General features: G+C 34.8%; 3 protein-coding genes and 1 long non-coding RNA gene across 6 annotated transcripts; 1 reads left to right on the forward strand and 3 right to left on the reverse strand.

Moving 5' to 3' along the window:
* Positions 1-5,936: 5,936 nt before the first annotated feature.
* LOC117918204 (patatin-like protein 2) lies at positions 5,937-7,176 on the reverse strand. Its single transcript, XM_034834711.1, has 4 exons — positions 7,136-7,176; positions 6,832-7,051; positions 6,345-6,452; positions 5,937-6,194 (listed from the first exon to the last, which is right to left on the reverse strand). The coding sequence occupies exons 1-4, from the start codon at positions 7,174-7,176 to the stop codon at positions 5,937-5,939; spliced, it is 627 nt and encodes a 208-aa protein (XP_034690602.1).
* Positions 7,177-8,183: 1,007 nt separating this feature from the next.
* LOC117919120 lies at positions 8,184-8,614 on the forward strand. The gene is made up of 2 exons (XR_004652034.1): positions 8,184-8,277; positions 8,394-8,614. It is a non-coding gene; the product is annotated as an uncharacterized LOC117919120 (long non-coding RNA).
* Positions 8,615-9,266: 652 nt separating this feature from the next.
* On the reverse strand, positions 9,267-10,124 carry LOC117918205 (pentatricopeptide repeat-containing protein At5g48910-like). The gene has a single exon (XM_034834712.1). The coding sequence runs from the start codon at positions 10,122-10,124 to the stop codon at positions 9,267-9,269; it is 858 nt and encodes a 285-aa protein (XP_034690603.1).
* Positions 10,125-11,441: 1,317 nt separating this feature from the next.
* LOC117919116 (patatin-like protein 2) lies at positions 11,442-14,230 on the reverse strand. Of its 3 annotated transcripts, none has more exons than XM_034836201.1 (8): positions 14,057-14,146; positions 13,832-13,979; positions 13,522-13,745; positions 13,231-13,438; positions 12,618-12,761; positions 12,238-12,507; positions 11,931-12,094; positions 11,442-11,696 (listed from the first exon to the last, which is right to left on the reverse strand). In XM_034836201.1, exons 2-8 carry the CDS (start codon positions 13,898-13,900, stop codon positions 11,558-11,560), a joined length of 1,218 nt encoding a protein of 405 aa, XP_034692092.1. In that variant the 5' UTR covers positions 13,901-13,979; positions 14,057-14,146; the 3' UTR covers positions 11,442-11,557. The 3 variants fall into 3 exon arrangements, with proteins under 3 accessions (XP_034692092.1, XP_034692093.1, XP_034692091.1); XM_034836202.1 differs by having other exon boundaries at positions 13,832-13,969; positions 14,057-14,131; XM_034836200.1 differs by lacking the exon at positions 13,832-13,979 and having other exon boundaries at positions 14,057-14,230.
* Positions 14,231-15,678: the final 1,448 nt, after the last annotated feature.

Genomic DNA, 15,678 nt, shown 5'->3' on the forward strand with positions numbered 1-15,678 from the left:
ATTGTCAAAAAATACTATGTTTTATGTTTTTAAAAACAAATGTCTTGATTTCTATCTTTTGATTGTTAAATATGTTTTCCTTTTTTTAAAGAAAAAAACAAAAAACTTTTCTAAAAAATAGTTGTGGGTCTTATTTTTCAAAAATACTTTCCAAATAAAGTCTTAGTTTCTTTATTGGTTTCCATGTTTCAAAATATTTTATTCGATTTAATAAATTTCTTGTGTACGTTTATAGAAAGGAAACTATTTTTCATAACTCAATTAATTGAACACACAATGAGGGGAAAAAAAAGAATAAAATAGGTAAAAAGGGAAGTGAGGAAAAATTAAAAATTTCATCTTTCTTTTCTTCTATTAGCTTTCTAACCAATCAAACAACAAGAACAATGATATTGAAAAGAACCAATATTATTTGGTGGTCAAGATTTTGTAAGGATATACCATTACAAACGAGATATGGAAGTTGATCTTCTTTTGTATGAAGAAAGGAGATACAAAGAAGGTGAATTCAAAGAATCTTGTCTCATTGATACAAAAGCACTCTAAATCAATATTTCCATTAAAGAATCTTGAACCCATTCAAAAAAGAAAAGTAAGAAGTCGAAGACTTGAATTGTCAAACTTCAATGTGGTTTTAAGATAATATACTAAAGAGAATGAGATATGAAAAATATTTATAAGTGCTAGTCAATATAAGACTTGTAGTGTGTACAAATTTTTCATATTTTAGTAGCTTTTTACTATTATTGATAGACCAATGCTTTTTGTATCTATAGAGATTAAGGTAATGATTTTTTTTTATAGATATTTGATATTTTATGTGTAATTGAATTTACTTTAGATCATGGGGACTTTATAAATTCTCCCATTGTAAGAACTCTAGCTAGTGTTGTTTTCACTAATCAAACTGTGACGACCCGCATCCAACCATGTAGATATTGTTCGCTTTGGGCCCAAAGGAGCCCTCACGGCTTTAAAACGCGTCTACTTGGTTAAGAGGAGTCTCTACATATATAGCGCCAGAAACATTCTCACATATCCGATGTGGGACATCACAAACACCCCCCCATGTAGACACAACGTCCTCGTTGTGTCCCATGGGATTACAGGGTCAAACAGACAAACACCCCTTACGGGGCCAAACAAACCCCCACACCGGGGTCGGGGATCGGCTCTGATACCATTTGTAACGACCCGCACCCAACCATGTAGATATTGTCCGCTTTAAGCCCAAATGAGCCCTCACGGCTTTAAAATGCATCTACTTGGTTAAGAGGAGTCTCTACATATATAGCGCCAGGAACATTCTCCCCTATCCGATGTGGGACATCACACAAACCATATGAATACTGTAAAAGGGGATTTTTTTTTAAAAAAATATTGTTTTAAAAAATAAATAAAAAATACAACTTTTTTATCATTTATTTTGTTTTTGGATTAAAGACAAATTCACTTTTTATGTTAACTTTATTTTTTGAAAGGATGAGTTCATTTTTCATATTAAATTAATCTTTTTAAAAACAAGTTCACTTTTCACTTTAATAGCTTTTATACTAAACTTATTCATTTTTTTTATAATGACCTTGTTTTTTGAAAAGATCAATTCACTTTTGAAAGAATTGTAAACCCTTTAAAGCCAAAAGACAACAATATTTTCATGCATTTCAAGGTTGCAAATTATATATATCATAATTGATGATATTTATCCTTAAATTATGTTGTATAAAAATCATCTTGATAATAGAGATTATGAACAATGAGATATGATTTCTAATTTCCTTATAATCTTAAAATATTTTCACAACTTCTAGGTTTGTCATGGACAACATGCTTATTAAAAGTTGTCATGAGTTGTACTACTATATGTTATAAAGTGATAAATCTCATTCACTAGAGTTGAGAGACTCTTAATAAACTTCACAGATGATTATAATGTGAACAGAATTGGACCTCTACAAGACAATTGTCGTACCTCTTATTGTTTGTTCTATCTAATGTTACATAAAATCTTTGGACTTAAGGATGTCACTAAGTTTTGTATAACTTTGATATTATCAATCGTTAATGTCTAATAGAGAACTGTATACGGACATGGTAGGTTTTATAAATGATATATGAAAATTAGTGAATATCTTATAAGGGATCCATTACTCCTATAGTAGGAGAGAATATTCAAGATTGTGTCATTGATAAATTGGATTAAAATACTAGTCAATCAATTTAGAAAGAAATTTTTTTAAGCTTTTATATTCATATAATTTATTATTATACCAATAAAAGGATGAAAATGCATCATAATTTCTACACTTTTCATTGTTGCAAGATAGTCTTCCGATTTGTCCTTCTGTCTCTCTCAAGAATTCTAATTTTCTAACACAAGATTAGAAGGGCATGCATGTGATTTTGTAAAGAGTTTTGCCCTTGTGAAACCAAAGTAAGATAAAAGAATTTTTACCTCTTACTTCTACATTCATACATCCACATGTGAAGATCAAAGGTAATTATTTTTATGGATTTGTTTCAAGTTTTTCTAAAAACTTTTACATTGAAATCCAAAAATGTCGATAATTTTAAAATTATTTTTTATGGTATGGGTTTTTTTTTTTTTTTTTTCAAAATAACATTACTATTGTAGAAAGGCCCCGCGAAAGACCAAATGTTTATGAGTTCATGCTGAACTCTGAAACTGGGCCATGTACTGGCCACATCCCTTTCACACATCAGTTTGTTATTTTGCTTCAATCATCACTGTAGAAAGGCCACAGTCACCCATTCTTATCCATTTCTGTCGTTCAGAATTGATGGGTCTTTTTACATATATCTATATAACTTCACCATCCATTGATGAACTGAATCGACAGAGTCTTCAACCCATCAACATCAGTCCATCAACATCGGTCCGCTTCACATAAATATTTGGATAAATTGAATTTCTTGGAACCTGCTCATCAGCTTCATGAATGATGCTTGTTACTGTTGTTCACTGATTTTTCTTAAGAGAAATGTTAGGTGCAGCTTCTTTTAAAGGACTACACAGTGCGGTTTAGCAATTTTATTTATTTATTTAATTTCCATTCAGTTGCTGATGTTGGTAGATTCCTCCCTTGCCTGGATTGTTACATTATACTGTTAGGTTGCTGCAACTCTTCCTGAATGAGAAGTTCTCTTCCAGGGCTCCAGAGGGAAGCCTAGAGAAAACAGCTTCTTCACTGATGTGAGTTCTGGTTCTGTTTCTCAATCATCTCAACCAGGAATCAGGAGACAAATTCACTTAAAAAATAACTCACTTCAAATGCTGAGAAATTGGCTTAATTTCCTTTTTCTTTTCCAATTTTATAAGCAAGATTGTATTTGATTTCTAACATCTGTATACTGGTTTAAACCAGAGCACTGATGCTATTTAGCTGAAATGTACAAAGCTTGGAGTGGCAGACAACATTGAGGCCTACATATTATTTGCAGTGGCTGAGTTTATATGGTTTTTTCTGGATAGGACCAGGCAGGGGTTTGCCCTAGCCTTCATTGCAGGCCTTGGGTGCCCACTGGCTGAGATTTCCATAATGAAGTAAGGGCATATTCATTACGCTCAATGTGAGAATGGTCACTTGAACACTACATGTGTTGATTGATCTTTCTAATGTGCATATTCAGGTTATTTCACCTCTGGTACTATCTCTAAGCAAACATCAATATCTTTGGGCAGGTGCTTCAGCAATATATGTGAAAACATTGCATTATTCTTCTAAGGAAACTTGATAATTTATGTTGTATGCAGGGGTTAGTCACTTGGACCATCACTTGCTATTTTGTGTTGCCATACATGCAAACAAGAGAGGTACTAGCATAGACACTGCCCAAAGACAGGTGTTTGATGAATTGGGCATGTATTTGTTTGCCCTCTTGGAAAGACGAGGCTTGGGCACATGAAGTGAGCACAAAACAGAAAGTGTACTCATTAGGGTATAGGTCTTGGTGGAGCAGCTTGTGGTAAAAGTGGAGGGAATCAAGTGGATGTGAAGTATGTGAAAAGGCCTTAATCATAATGTTGTATGAGTACACATCAGGGCTTCGTATTTATGAAAATACAACATATGCCAAGTGAATGTTTGGAGGACTCAAAGAGAATGAACTAGCTATAAGTAATCTGCTAGCCAGAAAAGCATCACGGGACGTGCCAGTGATGATCATTAGGCAATTTATTTGGTTGAAATGAGCCATGGTTTGGCATTTTGATAGTAGGAACAAAACAGGGTAGTCTAGATTTAGGGCAGCAATAGCAAGATTTTTGGCATCCTGGACGTTGGGGGATTTATATATAGGATTTTTTGAGTCCTTTTCCTAAGGTTGCAGGGGTTTGGATCATCCAGAAATGGCTTCTGCACTTGCCTATTGCATTGGAGCTGTGCATCATCTTGTCCTGATGTGAAATAGTTTAGAAGGATTAGCCTATCCTGGGCAGCATGGGCTTTTCCATATATACCATCTGAATAAGCAACTGCAATGGCCTTAATTACATCCATTTATTTAGGGTCGTGTGGTCACATTTTAAGGGTGATAAAGTTTGATACAATTCGTTGTAAAACCCAACATGTTTTATATGGATTTAGGTTAAGTGTGATCATATTTGGGTCAAATTTTGATTGACCCACATAATCTATTTAATAAATAAATCACTTTTCAGTTAACTTACATAACACGAATTTGATAAAATCAATCCATTTATTACAAATTTAAACTATGTAACCATATTTTACTCATTTTAAATTTGTTTTAAATAAATAAATGAATTAAATCATAAACATATGTGGTTGAGACATTAGTCATATAGACTTGTATAAAATTTAAATCAACCTAATTATTAAATGAGTTAAATGAGTTATACGATATATTATTTGTTTAATAATTATATAGTATGTAAATTTATATTTTTAATCTAATTATTATTTATGTCATATTTGAAATGGCTTATTTGGTATATGTCTAAGTTTTGACAAGACATTAATACAACTATCAACACAAATTGCCACCCATATCCCATGTCATAATACTTCTTTTATACCGAATACATGATGTCAAGATTTATAGTGCTGTTGTGAAGAATACCTCCATCCGAAAGACAATTATTCATTAAGATGTGGAATGTACATCCATTATTTCTTATGGTCGGGAACTAGCAATAACCATATCCCCAAACGTCAAATTCTAAGTGTTTTTTTTTTCTTTCTTTTACCGGTAAAACACAATATAAAGCTTGTAAAGAAAAAGGAGAAAAAAAGAAGAAATGGTTTAATACATTAAGAAGTCAAAGACATAGGATGGAGACGTACCCCTCTTCTTTTCATCCATAGGACTCCACCAAAGCTGGAGGGAGAAATCACAACAAATATCTAGTTAAAATGGTTGATAATGTGAGGATGGTAGCAAAGTGAATAATGACTCATAAATATCCATTGATATCAAATTGTAAGAATTTGTTTAATAATGATTTTAGGAAACATTTCTAACAATTAAAAAAAAATTATTCAAAGAAATATTTTTAAATATTAAAAAAAGTTAGAAACGTTTTTTAAAATCATTACTATACAAGCTTTAAATCACCTTTCTTATTAGCTCATTACCTCATGAGAGCATCTTGGTTGGTATTCATTGGCTGCAGACCAATTACCGAGCTAGGGAGTGAAACAAGCTTCTCTAGGAGTCTGAGCAGTATTAATCTTGATATTGAAGTTTTCCTTACTTGCATCATACATTTTGAGCTGCTCAGGCTTCAATGTATTGTCTTTGTTCAAATTTTCTTTTCCTTAGTAATGTAAAAATTGAGATCAATCTGATAGAATTCTCTCCTATATCTTGATCTTTCAGTTTTGATGGGAACTTGTTTGGATTGCTTAGTATTTTATGTAAGTGCATTTAATTACCTAGATTCCGAGAAATTTCTAACTAGAAATCCAGCCTCCAACTCCAAGGACAAATAATGTGTATGCATCTAGCATGTCAGCTGATGTCTTAAGCCGCGCGTTGGCTAAAGGTGATGTTCTTCTTTTCAGGTCTATTATCCAAGGAAGTTGACCCTTTAAATTAATGAAGTTGTGATGTTCTTCTTCTTCAGAGCAAGTACCAAGGGAGACAACCAGACAGTTATTATAATCTCGGTTTCCAAATATGTGGGCTGCTTCTTGTATTGCAAGCAATGTCTGCGCAGAAGGGATAGCTTCATCAAGCATAATGAATGAATTGTGCATACAAATGGCAACAAATCTTTAAAATATGATCCCATAAAGGCCTGTGCATGAAAATGATTTACAGGATTGTAGGCTGCAAGTCCACCATCCACAAGGTTGTACAGTCTGCCATCGATCAGCTTTGAAATCATGGGATGGGAAATAAACTGGAGCTGCAGCTGAGCTCATAACTACATCTCTCAATTTTATTGATGAGTTTGCCTTTCTTACCTGCAACCATAAATGCAATTACCTGCATCATATGTGATATCCTCCCACAATGGAAAGGAAGAAAGTTCTTAACGCTATATCTATATATGAGCTCCTCTTAATCATCTTGATGTGTTTTGAAGCTGTGAGACCCTTTGGCCTAGAAAGAACAATATCCACATGATTGGGAAAAAGAGTTATTACAAATGATATTAAAGTTGATCACCAACCTTGTATTTGTTTATTTGACCTCGCAATCCTTTAAAACATAACTAGGACATTATGTTTGCACGATGGTGGATTTTAAAACCAACATTATAGGCTCGAAGTCTTATGCTATGGAAAATACAAATATGAGAAAAATGAATACTAATGTTTGATCATGTAAAAAATTGATGACCTGGTGAGAAGAGAAGGCGACTAGTTTAAGGTGTTGAATATCAAAAGCAGGGACAAGAACATTAGTTAGTGTGTCAACCAACCGAATTTCCCCCAGCTGTTCATCCACTTTCTCACTAAGACGGGAAGGACCATATCTGTAGTTTAGGAGAAAGTTCAACACCATCTCCGCCCCAGAAACAATCAATTCTATCAACCAAGTGAGCAAGCTATCTGATTTGCTGTTAGCCACAATGAAATTAATTTGGATTAAGATCTTACGTTCTTCTTGCTTTTTCTCTCCCTTTCACACAGTTCCAGTGTACCTTGTTTCAACAGGGTCTTCTTTCTTAGCAAATATTTCCATTGTGTGTGTACGCAATGGAAAAGAAACCGATTTTTGTGTGTGTATACGCACACACACCCCATTGTAGAACTTCTTAAATCATAAGAAAAAAATTTATTATTTTAAATACAATGTATGAATTTATTATTATCCCAGATTTATAAATAATGGATGACTGATTCACCACAAAAGGTTCAAATCCTGCAAAATCAAATAAACCTATACTACTTGAAGAATAATTTGACTTATAAAAAAATTAAAAAGATATAATACATTTCCATGGAACTATCTTCCTTTCTTATCTAAATAAGAATCTAGTTAAATATTTAAAAATTAACAAATCACATATACATCTAGGTTTAGAGGTTTATATGAGAGAAAATATTCTAAACCTGAAAAGAAAAAAGATCATCAAGCTCATTTGATTATATGGAGATTTCAAATATGTAAAAAATCTAAAAATCTTAATCCAAGTGACCAATTATGATAAAGGTGGACCAAGAGAAGAACAATGGTAATAATGATGGAATAAGAAAGGGAAGAAACACATAACAAGTTGCAAAGAACAGAGAATAGTAAGGATGATTTCAAAAAACCAGAAATTGTATCTTATCTTCTATTTTAATGAATTTTAAATCAGATTCAGCCTTTTCTATAAGGAATTCAGCACTTTCATAAGATGCTACCACGTGTTTGAAATCCTTTTCCATTTACAAATCCTATCCATTTCAAAGGCACACCTAAGGTGAGTGTACTGATTTTTTCCCTTCTAATTATGGAGCTACACATGCTAGTTTGTCATTCAAAGAATGAGTTTATCGCAAATATATATGTCTGCATCTTTTGAATCTAAAATTTTGGTTTGATTTGGTCTATGAAACTATTGACAGCGATCCCACCGCACTGGGGAACAGGATCGGACGTTTATTCCTGACTCCATAAGTTTCGGAGGTAATATATCATGTGATAATGGGTGTTTTTGAGTTTTCTTTATATAGCATAGTATTTTTCCTTTTTATAGTTTTTTATTTTTAGATAAAATCAATGAACTTTTCTGCAACTATTTAATAATATGATTGGATTTTAGGTGAAAGAGTTGGCAAAAGGGACCAGAAACGCAAGGTAAGTATCAGTTTTTTTCTGTTTTGTTTACCTTCAATCATTTTTATACGTCTTCCTTGTTTCCCCCTCTTGTCTGAAATGTAATATTGTTTTTATTTGTAATCCTGGTTCTCAAGGCACCTGCTCCACCATCACCGGCTCAGTCTAAAAGACCCAGAAAATTAAAGGCTTCAGATTGATAAATTGAGGTCAAGGTGAAATTAATGTTGCCTGACAAAAACTGCTCATGATTGGCAAATTGTCATTTTTTATTCATCAAAATCATGTGTATTTCTGAAGTTTTAACTCAAAAATGTGGGCTAGAATTTACAGTCTTTAACTTACTCCTTTCTGCTGACGTCTGAGTATTCGATAGATTAAAGCATCTTCTTCCTTTTTCTTTTATCTTTCCTCAGGGGTACCTTTATGTCCAGCCAACACCTGTATGTTGAGCTTGACTTGAAAGCAAGTTTTGAGCTCTGGGAATCAGAATTGAAAGCCAGATCCATGAATTTCCATATCAGCTGTAATCTGATCTATGGGTCCACGGGGGCATGAAGTCAAAAATAGGAAAAGAAAAATGTCAAATCTTGCCTTCAGTGTGATAAACTAATTTGTTGTACAGAGTCCCTACAAATATGATGACAGTACTGTATCCTCTTAAGATGCCCCAGGCAGGGGAGTTGGATTCTAGGCTTGGAGGAGTTGAAGTAGTTTTTTGTTTGCTAGGTTGGATTTGCAGGCTAATATGAACCGAACTTATGGCATCTCTGATGTAAATACAGTCTATGAGAATTGAAGCCACTATTTCCCAGAAAATTTCAAGTTACAAATTTCCGGTACCTCTCAACCATGTTTCAGAATTAAAACTACTTTTGGTTAGCAGGTGTTTTAAAACCTGAGACCATTTCCCTATTGCTATTTGTGCTGCAGTTATTCTTGGAATTCTCTTAAGAGAGGGATTGGTAAGTAATTCTGCCAAGGATTTATTATCTCCAAATAACTAAAAATTAAGTCAAGGTGCTACATCCAGGTTCCCTCCCAACATCCATGTCCAGCATCATCCTCCTTACACTGATCACATCCTCCCATCGCCCATCCATCGCATACATATCCGAAAGACTCGAGCACCCAGAAACCTTGTGTGGTTGCAGCTTCATAATCTGTGCTCCTACCAGCTCCCCAAGCTTTGCGTTGCCATGCTTCTTGCACCCAACTAACAATGCTCCCCAGATTACAATATCCAGTTTCATGAGCATCGTTCTGATGACATCCATGGCCTTCTCAAGCTTCCCAGCTCGGCCATAGAGATCAACCATGCACCCATAATGCTTAACATTAGTTTCAATCCCGTACAACTCTCTCATACACGAAAAGTATTCGAGTGCTTCATTCACTAGCCCTCCATGACTGCATGCATGCAGGACACCCACAAAGGTTGCACTGTTGGGTCCCAAACCAGACGCCTGCATCTCCTTAAACAAGCCAATTGCTGCGCTTCCCCCACCATTCATTGCCAGACCTTTGATCATGCAATTCCATGATGCAACACTTTTCACAGGCATCCTAGAGAATACCTCCATGGCCGTTTCGATAGCTCCACATTTTGAGTACATGTCAACCAGACTTGTTCCAAGGGTCACATTGAGTTGTAGCCCCATGGCCTCAACTTGCCCATGAATAATCCTCCCCAGTGCCAAGTCCTGCAGCTTAGCACAAGCACCAAATGCCCCCACCAAGATTGCATTGCTTGCTGAATGTCCCAAACTCCTCATCTTTGCATACAATTGCAATGCATCCGTCAAAAAACCTTGATCAATATAAGCATCAATTACTGCGCCCCATGAGACCTCAGTTCTGTGAGACATTTCCACGAATGCTTGTAAAGCCCTACCCTACGGATGTCACCACATTTGCCATACAAGCGAACAAGAGAGGTACTAGCATAGACACTGCCCAAAGAGAGGTGTTTGATTAATTGGGCTTGTATTTGTTTGCCCTCTTGGAGAGCCAAGGCTTGGGCACATGAAGTGAGCACAAAACAGAAAGTGTACTCATTGGGGTATAGGCCTTGGTGGAGCAGCTTGTGGTAAAAGTGGAGGGAATCAAGTGGATGTGAAGTTTGTGAAAAGGCCTTAATCATAATGTTGTATGAGTATACATCAGGGCTTTGCATTTGCGAAAATACAACATAAGCCAGGTGAATGTTTGGAGGACTCAAAGAGAATGAACTAGCTATAAGTAATCTGCTAGCCGGAAAAGCATCACGGGACATGCCAGTGGTGATCATTAGGCAATGTATTTGATTGAAATGGGCCATGGTTTGGCATTTTGATAGTAAGGATAAAACAGGGTGGTCTAGATTTAGGGGAGCAATAGCAAGATTTTTGGCATCCTGGATGTTGGGGGGTTTATAGGATTTTTTGAGTCCTCTTCGTAAGGTTGCAGGGGTTTGGATCATCCAAAAATGGCTCCTGCACTTGCCTACTGCATTGGAGCTGCGCATCATCCTGTCCTGATGTGAAATAGTTTAGAAGGATCAGCCTATCCTGAGCAGCATGGGCTTTTACCATCTGAATAAGCAACTGCAGCAGCCTTAATTAGAACCCAATGCATTTTTTGTGGGTTTAGGATGAGTGTAATCATATTGGGATCAAATTTCGAATGCCCGCATAATCTATATAAGAAATAATAGGTAACTTTTGGATCAACCCACATAATACGAAATTTGATGGAATTAGTCCCTCTAATAATCATATTGATTAATCTAATTACAATTTTAAACTATTTAACCATATTTTACTCATTTTAAATTTGATTTAAATAAATAAATCAATTAAATTATAAACATATCTTATTTGAACACTAATCATATAGATTCATGAAATTTAAATTAATTTGGTTATTAAATGAGTTACTAAACATGTTATCTGTTTAATAATTATATAGAATATATGAGTTTATATTTTTAATATAATTATTATTTGTGTTGTGCTTGAAATGACTTATTTAACATCTGTCTAAGCTTTGACACGACATAAATATGACCACTAACACAAATTGTCATCCTTACTCCATGTTATAATACATCTTTTATACTAAATACATGACGTCAAGATTTATGGTGCTGTTGCGAAAACTAGCTCCATCTAAAAGAGATTTTTTTCTTTTGATAAATAGGTCCATCTAAAAGAGAATTATTCATTAAGACATGGAATGTACATCCTTTATTTCTAATAGGGACAAACAATAACCATATTCCTAGACATCAAATTCAAAGAATTTTTCTCTTTTTTTTTTTTTATTGGTAAAACACCATATAAAGCTTGTAAAGAAAAAGGAGAAAAAGAGAAGAAATAATTGAACACATTAAGAAGCCAGAGACGTGGGATGAAGAACCACCCCTCCTCTTCTTTTCTTCAGACAGTAATCTAGCAAAGCTGCAAGGGAGAAATAACAATCAATATCTAGTAAAAATGGGGGATGATATGAGGATGGCAGCAAGGTGAACAATGACTTGTAAACCAATTATAAGAATCGATTTGATGGTGATTATAGGAAATACTTCTAACCTTTCTAACGTTTGAAAATTTTTATCAAAAGAATTGTTTTCAAATGTTAGAAAAGCTAGAAACACTTTTTGCTCTAAATCACCATTCCTGTTAGCTCATTACCTCATGAGAGCTTTTCGGTTGGTAGTCATTGGTTGCAGACCAATCACCAAGCTAGGGAAAGAAACAGGCTTCTCTAGAAGTCTTTGAGCGATATCAATCAGGCTTTCGAAGTTTTTTTTACTTGCATCATCCATTGTGAGCTGCTCAGGCTTCAATGTATTGTCCTGGTTCAAATTTTCTTTTCCTTAGTAATGTAAAAATTGAGATCAATCTGATAATATTCACTCCTATATCTTTGATCTTTGATCGGTTTTAATGGGAACTTGTTCGGATTGCTCAACTATTTCATGTAAGTGCATTTAATTACCTGGATCCGGAGAAAGTTCTGACTAGAAATCCGGCCTCCAACTCCAAGGACAAATAATGTGTATGCATCTACCATGTCAGCTGATGTCTTGAACAGCACGTTGGCCAATGGTGGTGTTCCTCTCTTAAGGTCTATCATCCAAGGAAGTGGACCCGTTAAATCAATGAAGTTCTGGTGTTCTTCTTCAGAGCAAGTGCCAAGGGAGAGAATCAGATAATTCGAATCTCGGTTTCCAAATATATGGTCTGCTTCTTGTATTGCAAGCAATGTCTGCACAGAGGGGACAGCTTCATCAAGTATGATGAATGAATCGTGTATACAAATGGCAACAAATCTTGAAAATATGATCCCTTAAAGGCCTGTGTATGAAGAGGATTTACAGGATTTTTGGCTGCGACTCCACCATCCACAAGGTTGTACATTCTGCCATCGGCTTCGAAATTATGAGATGGGAAAAAAACTGGAGCTGCAGCTGAGCTCATAACTACATCTCTCAATTTTACTGATGAGTCTGCCTTTCTTGCCTGCAACCATAAATGCAACATGCATCATATGTCATGTCCCATATCAGATAAGGAAAAAAAAATTATAATATTATATATATTGGAGCTCCTTTCAATTATATAAATGTGTTTAAAGCCATAAGACCCCTTGTTCTAAAAGACACAATATCTATATGATTGGAAGACAGTTATTACAAATGATATCAAAGTCGATCTCTAACCCCATGTTTGTCAACTTGGTCTCGCAATCCTATGAAACATGATGAGAATGTTATGCCTATACGAGGATGGATTTTAAAGCCAACATTATAAGCCTGTAGTCTTATGCTATGGAAACCTATAGGACACAACTAAGACCTCATGTTTGCATGAGGTGATCATGTAGAAGGCTTTTAAAGCCTGCATTATAGGCCCAGAGTCTTATGCTATGGAAAATACAAATATGAGAAGAATGAATACTAATGCTTGATCATGTAAAAAAATTGATGACCTGGTGAGAAGAGAAGGTGACTAGTTTTAGGTGTTGAATATCATAAGCAGGGACAAGAACATTGGTTAGTGTGTCAGCCAACCGAATTTTCCCAAGCTGTTCATCCACTTTCTCACTAAGACGGGATGGACGATATTTGTATTCCAGCACCTTCTCCACCCCTTGAACAATCAAATGTTTCAACCCATCGAGGAAGCTTTCTGATTTACTGTCAACCACAAGGAAATTAATTTGGATTAAAATATTACGCTCTTCTTGCTTTTTTCTCTCCCATTCACAGTCTCAGTGTACCTGGTTTGAACAGGGTCTTCTTCCTTAGCAAATATTTCCGGGCCATGCTCAATGTAGAAGTTCTGGATATCTTTTGCTTCGCGAGGAGGATTTGTTGTGGATCCATTTGAAGCACTAGGAAGTGGATATGGGGTTGTAAGAAAGGCTGTAACAATTGACCCTGTGCTTGTGCCCGCAATGAGATCAAAGTAATCTGCAATCCTGGCATCAGGGCCATCAAGTCTCTGTTTGCAATAGCATATAACAAAAATCACAAAATTGTTTTTTCCCTTGTCAATTCACCTCAACTCTCCAAGATATGCACCATTACCAGTCTTTTTGGTGTGTTACATATAATACGGGATGCGATAAGAGATAAGAGATAAGAGACCGGTGACATATCATATCCTGCCAATCAAAACATGCATGTATATGTATATACCCCTTTTGGCTTTAGCAAGTACGCCTTCTGCCAGTACCTGATGGTAATTTTCAGCACTACAATTTTGAAAAAAAATAAGAATGTGAAATGACAAAAGGATATGGTAAGAGAAACCTGAAGTTCGGCCTCAAGGGCGGATAGGATGACTGCAGGGATAATGCCTCGGAACCCTCCTCCATCAATGCTAAGTATGGTGATTACTTTCCTGTTGGTCGTAGCCGACGATCCCTGTGTTGAAGCCATTAGTGATAATTATGGAATCCTTTTAAGTATGCAAATGGTGGTTCAAAGAGTATGTATGCAGGAGTGAGGAAGGAGGTTGGCTGGTTGTCTCTATATATAGAGCAGCCTGCAGGTTGATTTATTCTTTGGCATCCAGTTTTATACCTGTAGCAAGCAAGAGATTTTCTTTGACTTTGATTCTAGCTACCTTTTGTATTTCCTAATGCTGTGGAAATGAATCCAAACGTCTTTTCCACACTTGAGGGAATCACTTCTCTCCAATTTGAGGAATGGGAGTATTGAGTACAACACCAATTTTGGCATTTTCACCTAAACAAGCAAAGGACAATGAAGAATGATGCTGATGCTGTATTTCCCACTTCTGGTTTCCCTTTTCTGCCTTCACTTGAGGGATGAACCTTCTGGCAAGTGGCACCTGCTCCCTTGCGTGGGGGTTAAACATCTCCACTATCTATTCAGTGCAGACACCTCCCCCATCTGTTGGAACGTTTTCGAAAACTATCACAAAAAGTACATCAATTTTTCACAACTATATGTTGTTTTCCATAACAAAAATGTTTTGGCAACTTGTAATGTTTTCAATTTGTTTTCTATGTTTCCAAATATTTTTTAAAAATAAATTTTCAGAGAGTACTTTATAAATTATTTATGGTATTCGTGTCATTATTTTGTAAGCAGCTATTGGAAATCAAGTGAAAAACAATTAAAATATGTTTTAAAAAACCCATGTTTCCCCTTTTTTTTTTAAAATTTGTTTTTTGTTTTTTAGTTACCAAACATGTTTTCCTTTTGTTTTTTCTCAACAAGATTTATTTATTGTTTTTTTGAAAACATTTAGTAAACAAATCTTTAAGTTTCTTTATTATTTCGAATAATAGCTTGAAGGATGTCTGAAAAGTTAGAGTTGGTTGACGGTATTAAAAACAATTCTCTAATGCTTTCAAAAACAAAATTTTATTTAAGAACTTAGAATGTCTTTAATTGATTTTCTGTGTTTTCAAATATTTTTTAAGCATGATTTTAATGTAATGTTTTATTTTCAATCATTCTCTATATTTATATAATTATTTTTTAAACACCCTTAAGAAAATAATTAAAATATATTGCCCAAAAACACTATGTTTTATGTTTTTAAGAACAAACATATTGTTTTTTTATCCTTTGATTGTCAAACATATTTTTCTACTTTTTTATTTTTTAAAACAAAAAGCTTTTCAAAACAATAATTGAGGGTCTTATTTTCCAAAATCATTTTTCAAAAATACTTTCTAAATAAAGTCTTAGTTTAATTTTTATTGGTTTCTATGTTTCATGAATAAATTTTTTGTACGTGTTTATAGAAACTATTTTTCATAACTTAATTAACAGTGTTAGGAATTTGAGGCTAATCCAAACTATGGTAATCACCCTAGAGGGGAGGGTAAATAGGGTGATGGTCTCTTTGTCACAAATTTAAACTATGCAAAAATAAGAGACAATTATATGCAAATATA

The sequence above is a fragment of the Vitis riparia genome, chromosome 7 (genome assembly GCF_004353265.1).
Source record: "Vitis riparia cultivar Riparia Gloire de Montpellier isolate 1030 chromosome 7, EGFV_Vit.rip_1.0, whole genome shotgun sequence".
Classification (NCBI taxonomy): Eukaryota; Viridiplantae; Streptophyta; class Magnoliopsida; order Vitales; family Vitaceae; genus Vitis; species Vitis riparia.

Coding starts and splice junctions, on each gene's coding strand:
- LOC117918204 (XM_034834711.1), bottom strand. CDS start 7,176: ATGGAAATATTTGCTAAGAAAGAAGACCCTGTTGAAACAAG. Junction 7,052..7,135: donor GAAGACCCTGTTGAAACAAG/GTACACTGGAAC, acceptor TGTGGCTAACAG/CAAATCAGATAGCTTGCTCA. Junction 6,453..6,831: donor TCGCCTTCTCTTCTCACCAG/GTCATCAATTTT, acceptor TTATGGTTGCAG/GTAAGAAAGGCAAACTCATC.
- LOC117918205 (XM_034834712.1), bottom strand. CDS start 10,124: ATGTCTCACAGAACTGAGGTCTCATGGGGCGCAGTAATTGATGCTTAT.
- LOC117919116 (XM_034836200.1), bottom strand. CDS start 14,185: ATGGCTTCAACACAGGGATCGTCGGCTACGACCAACAGGAAAGTAATC. Junction 13,746..14,056: donor CCCTTGAGGCCGAACTTCAG/GTTTCTCTTACC, acceptor TATTGCAAACAG/AGACTTGATGGCCCTGATGC. Junction 11,697..11,930: donor AACCGAAAAGCTCTCATGAG/GTAATGAGCTAA, acceptor TCTCCCTTGCAG/CTTTGCTAGATTACTGTCTG.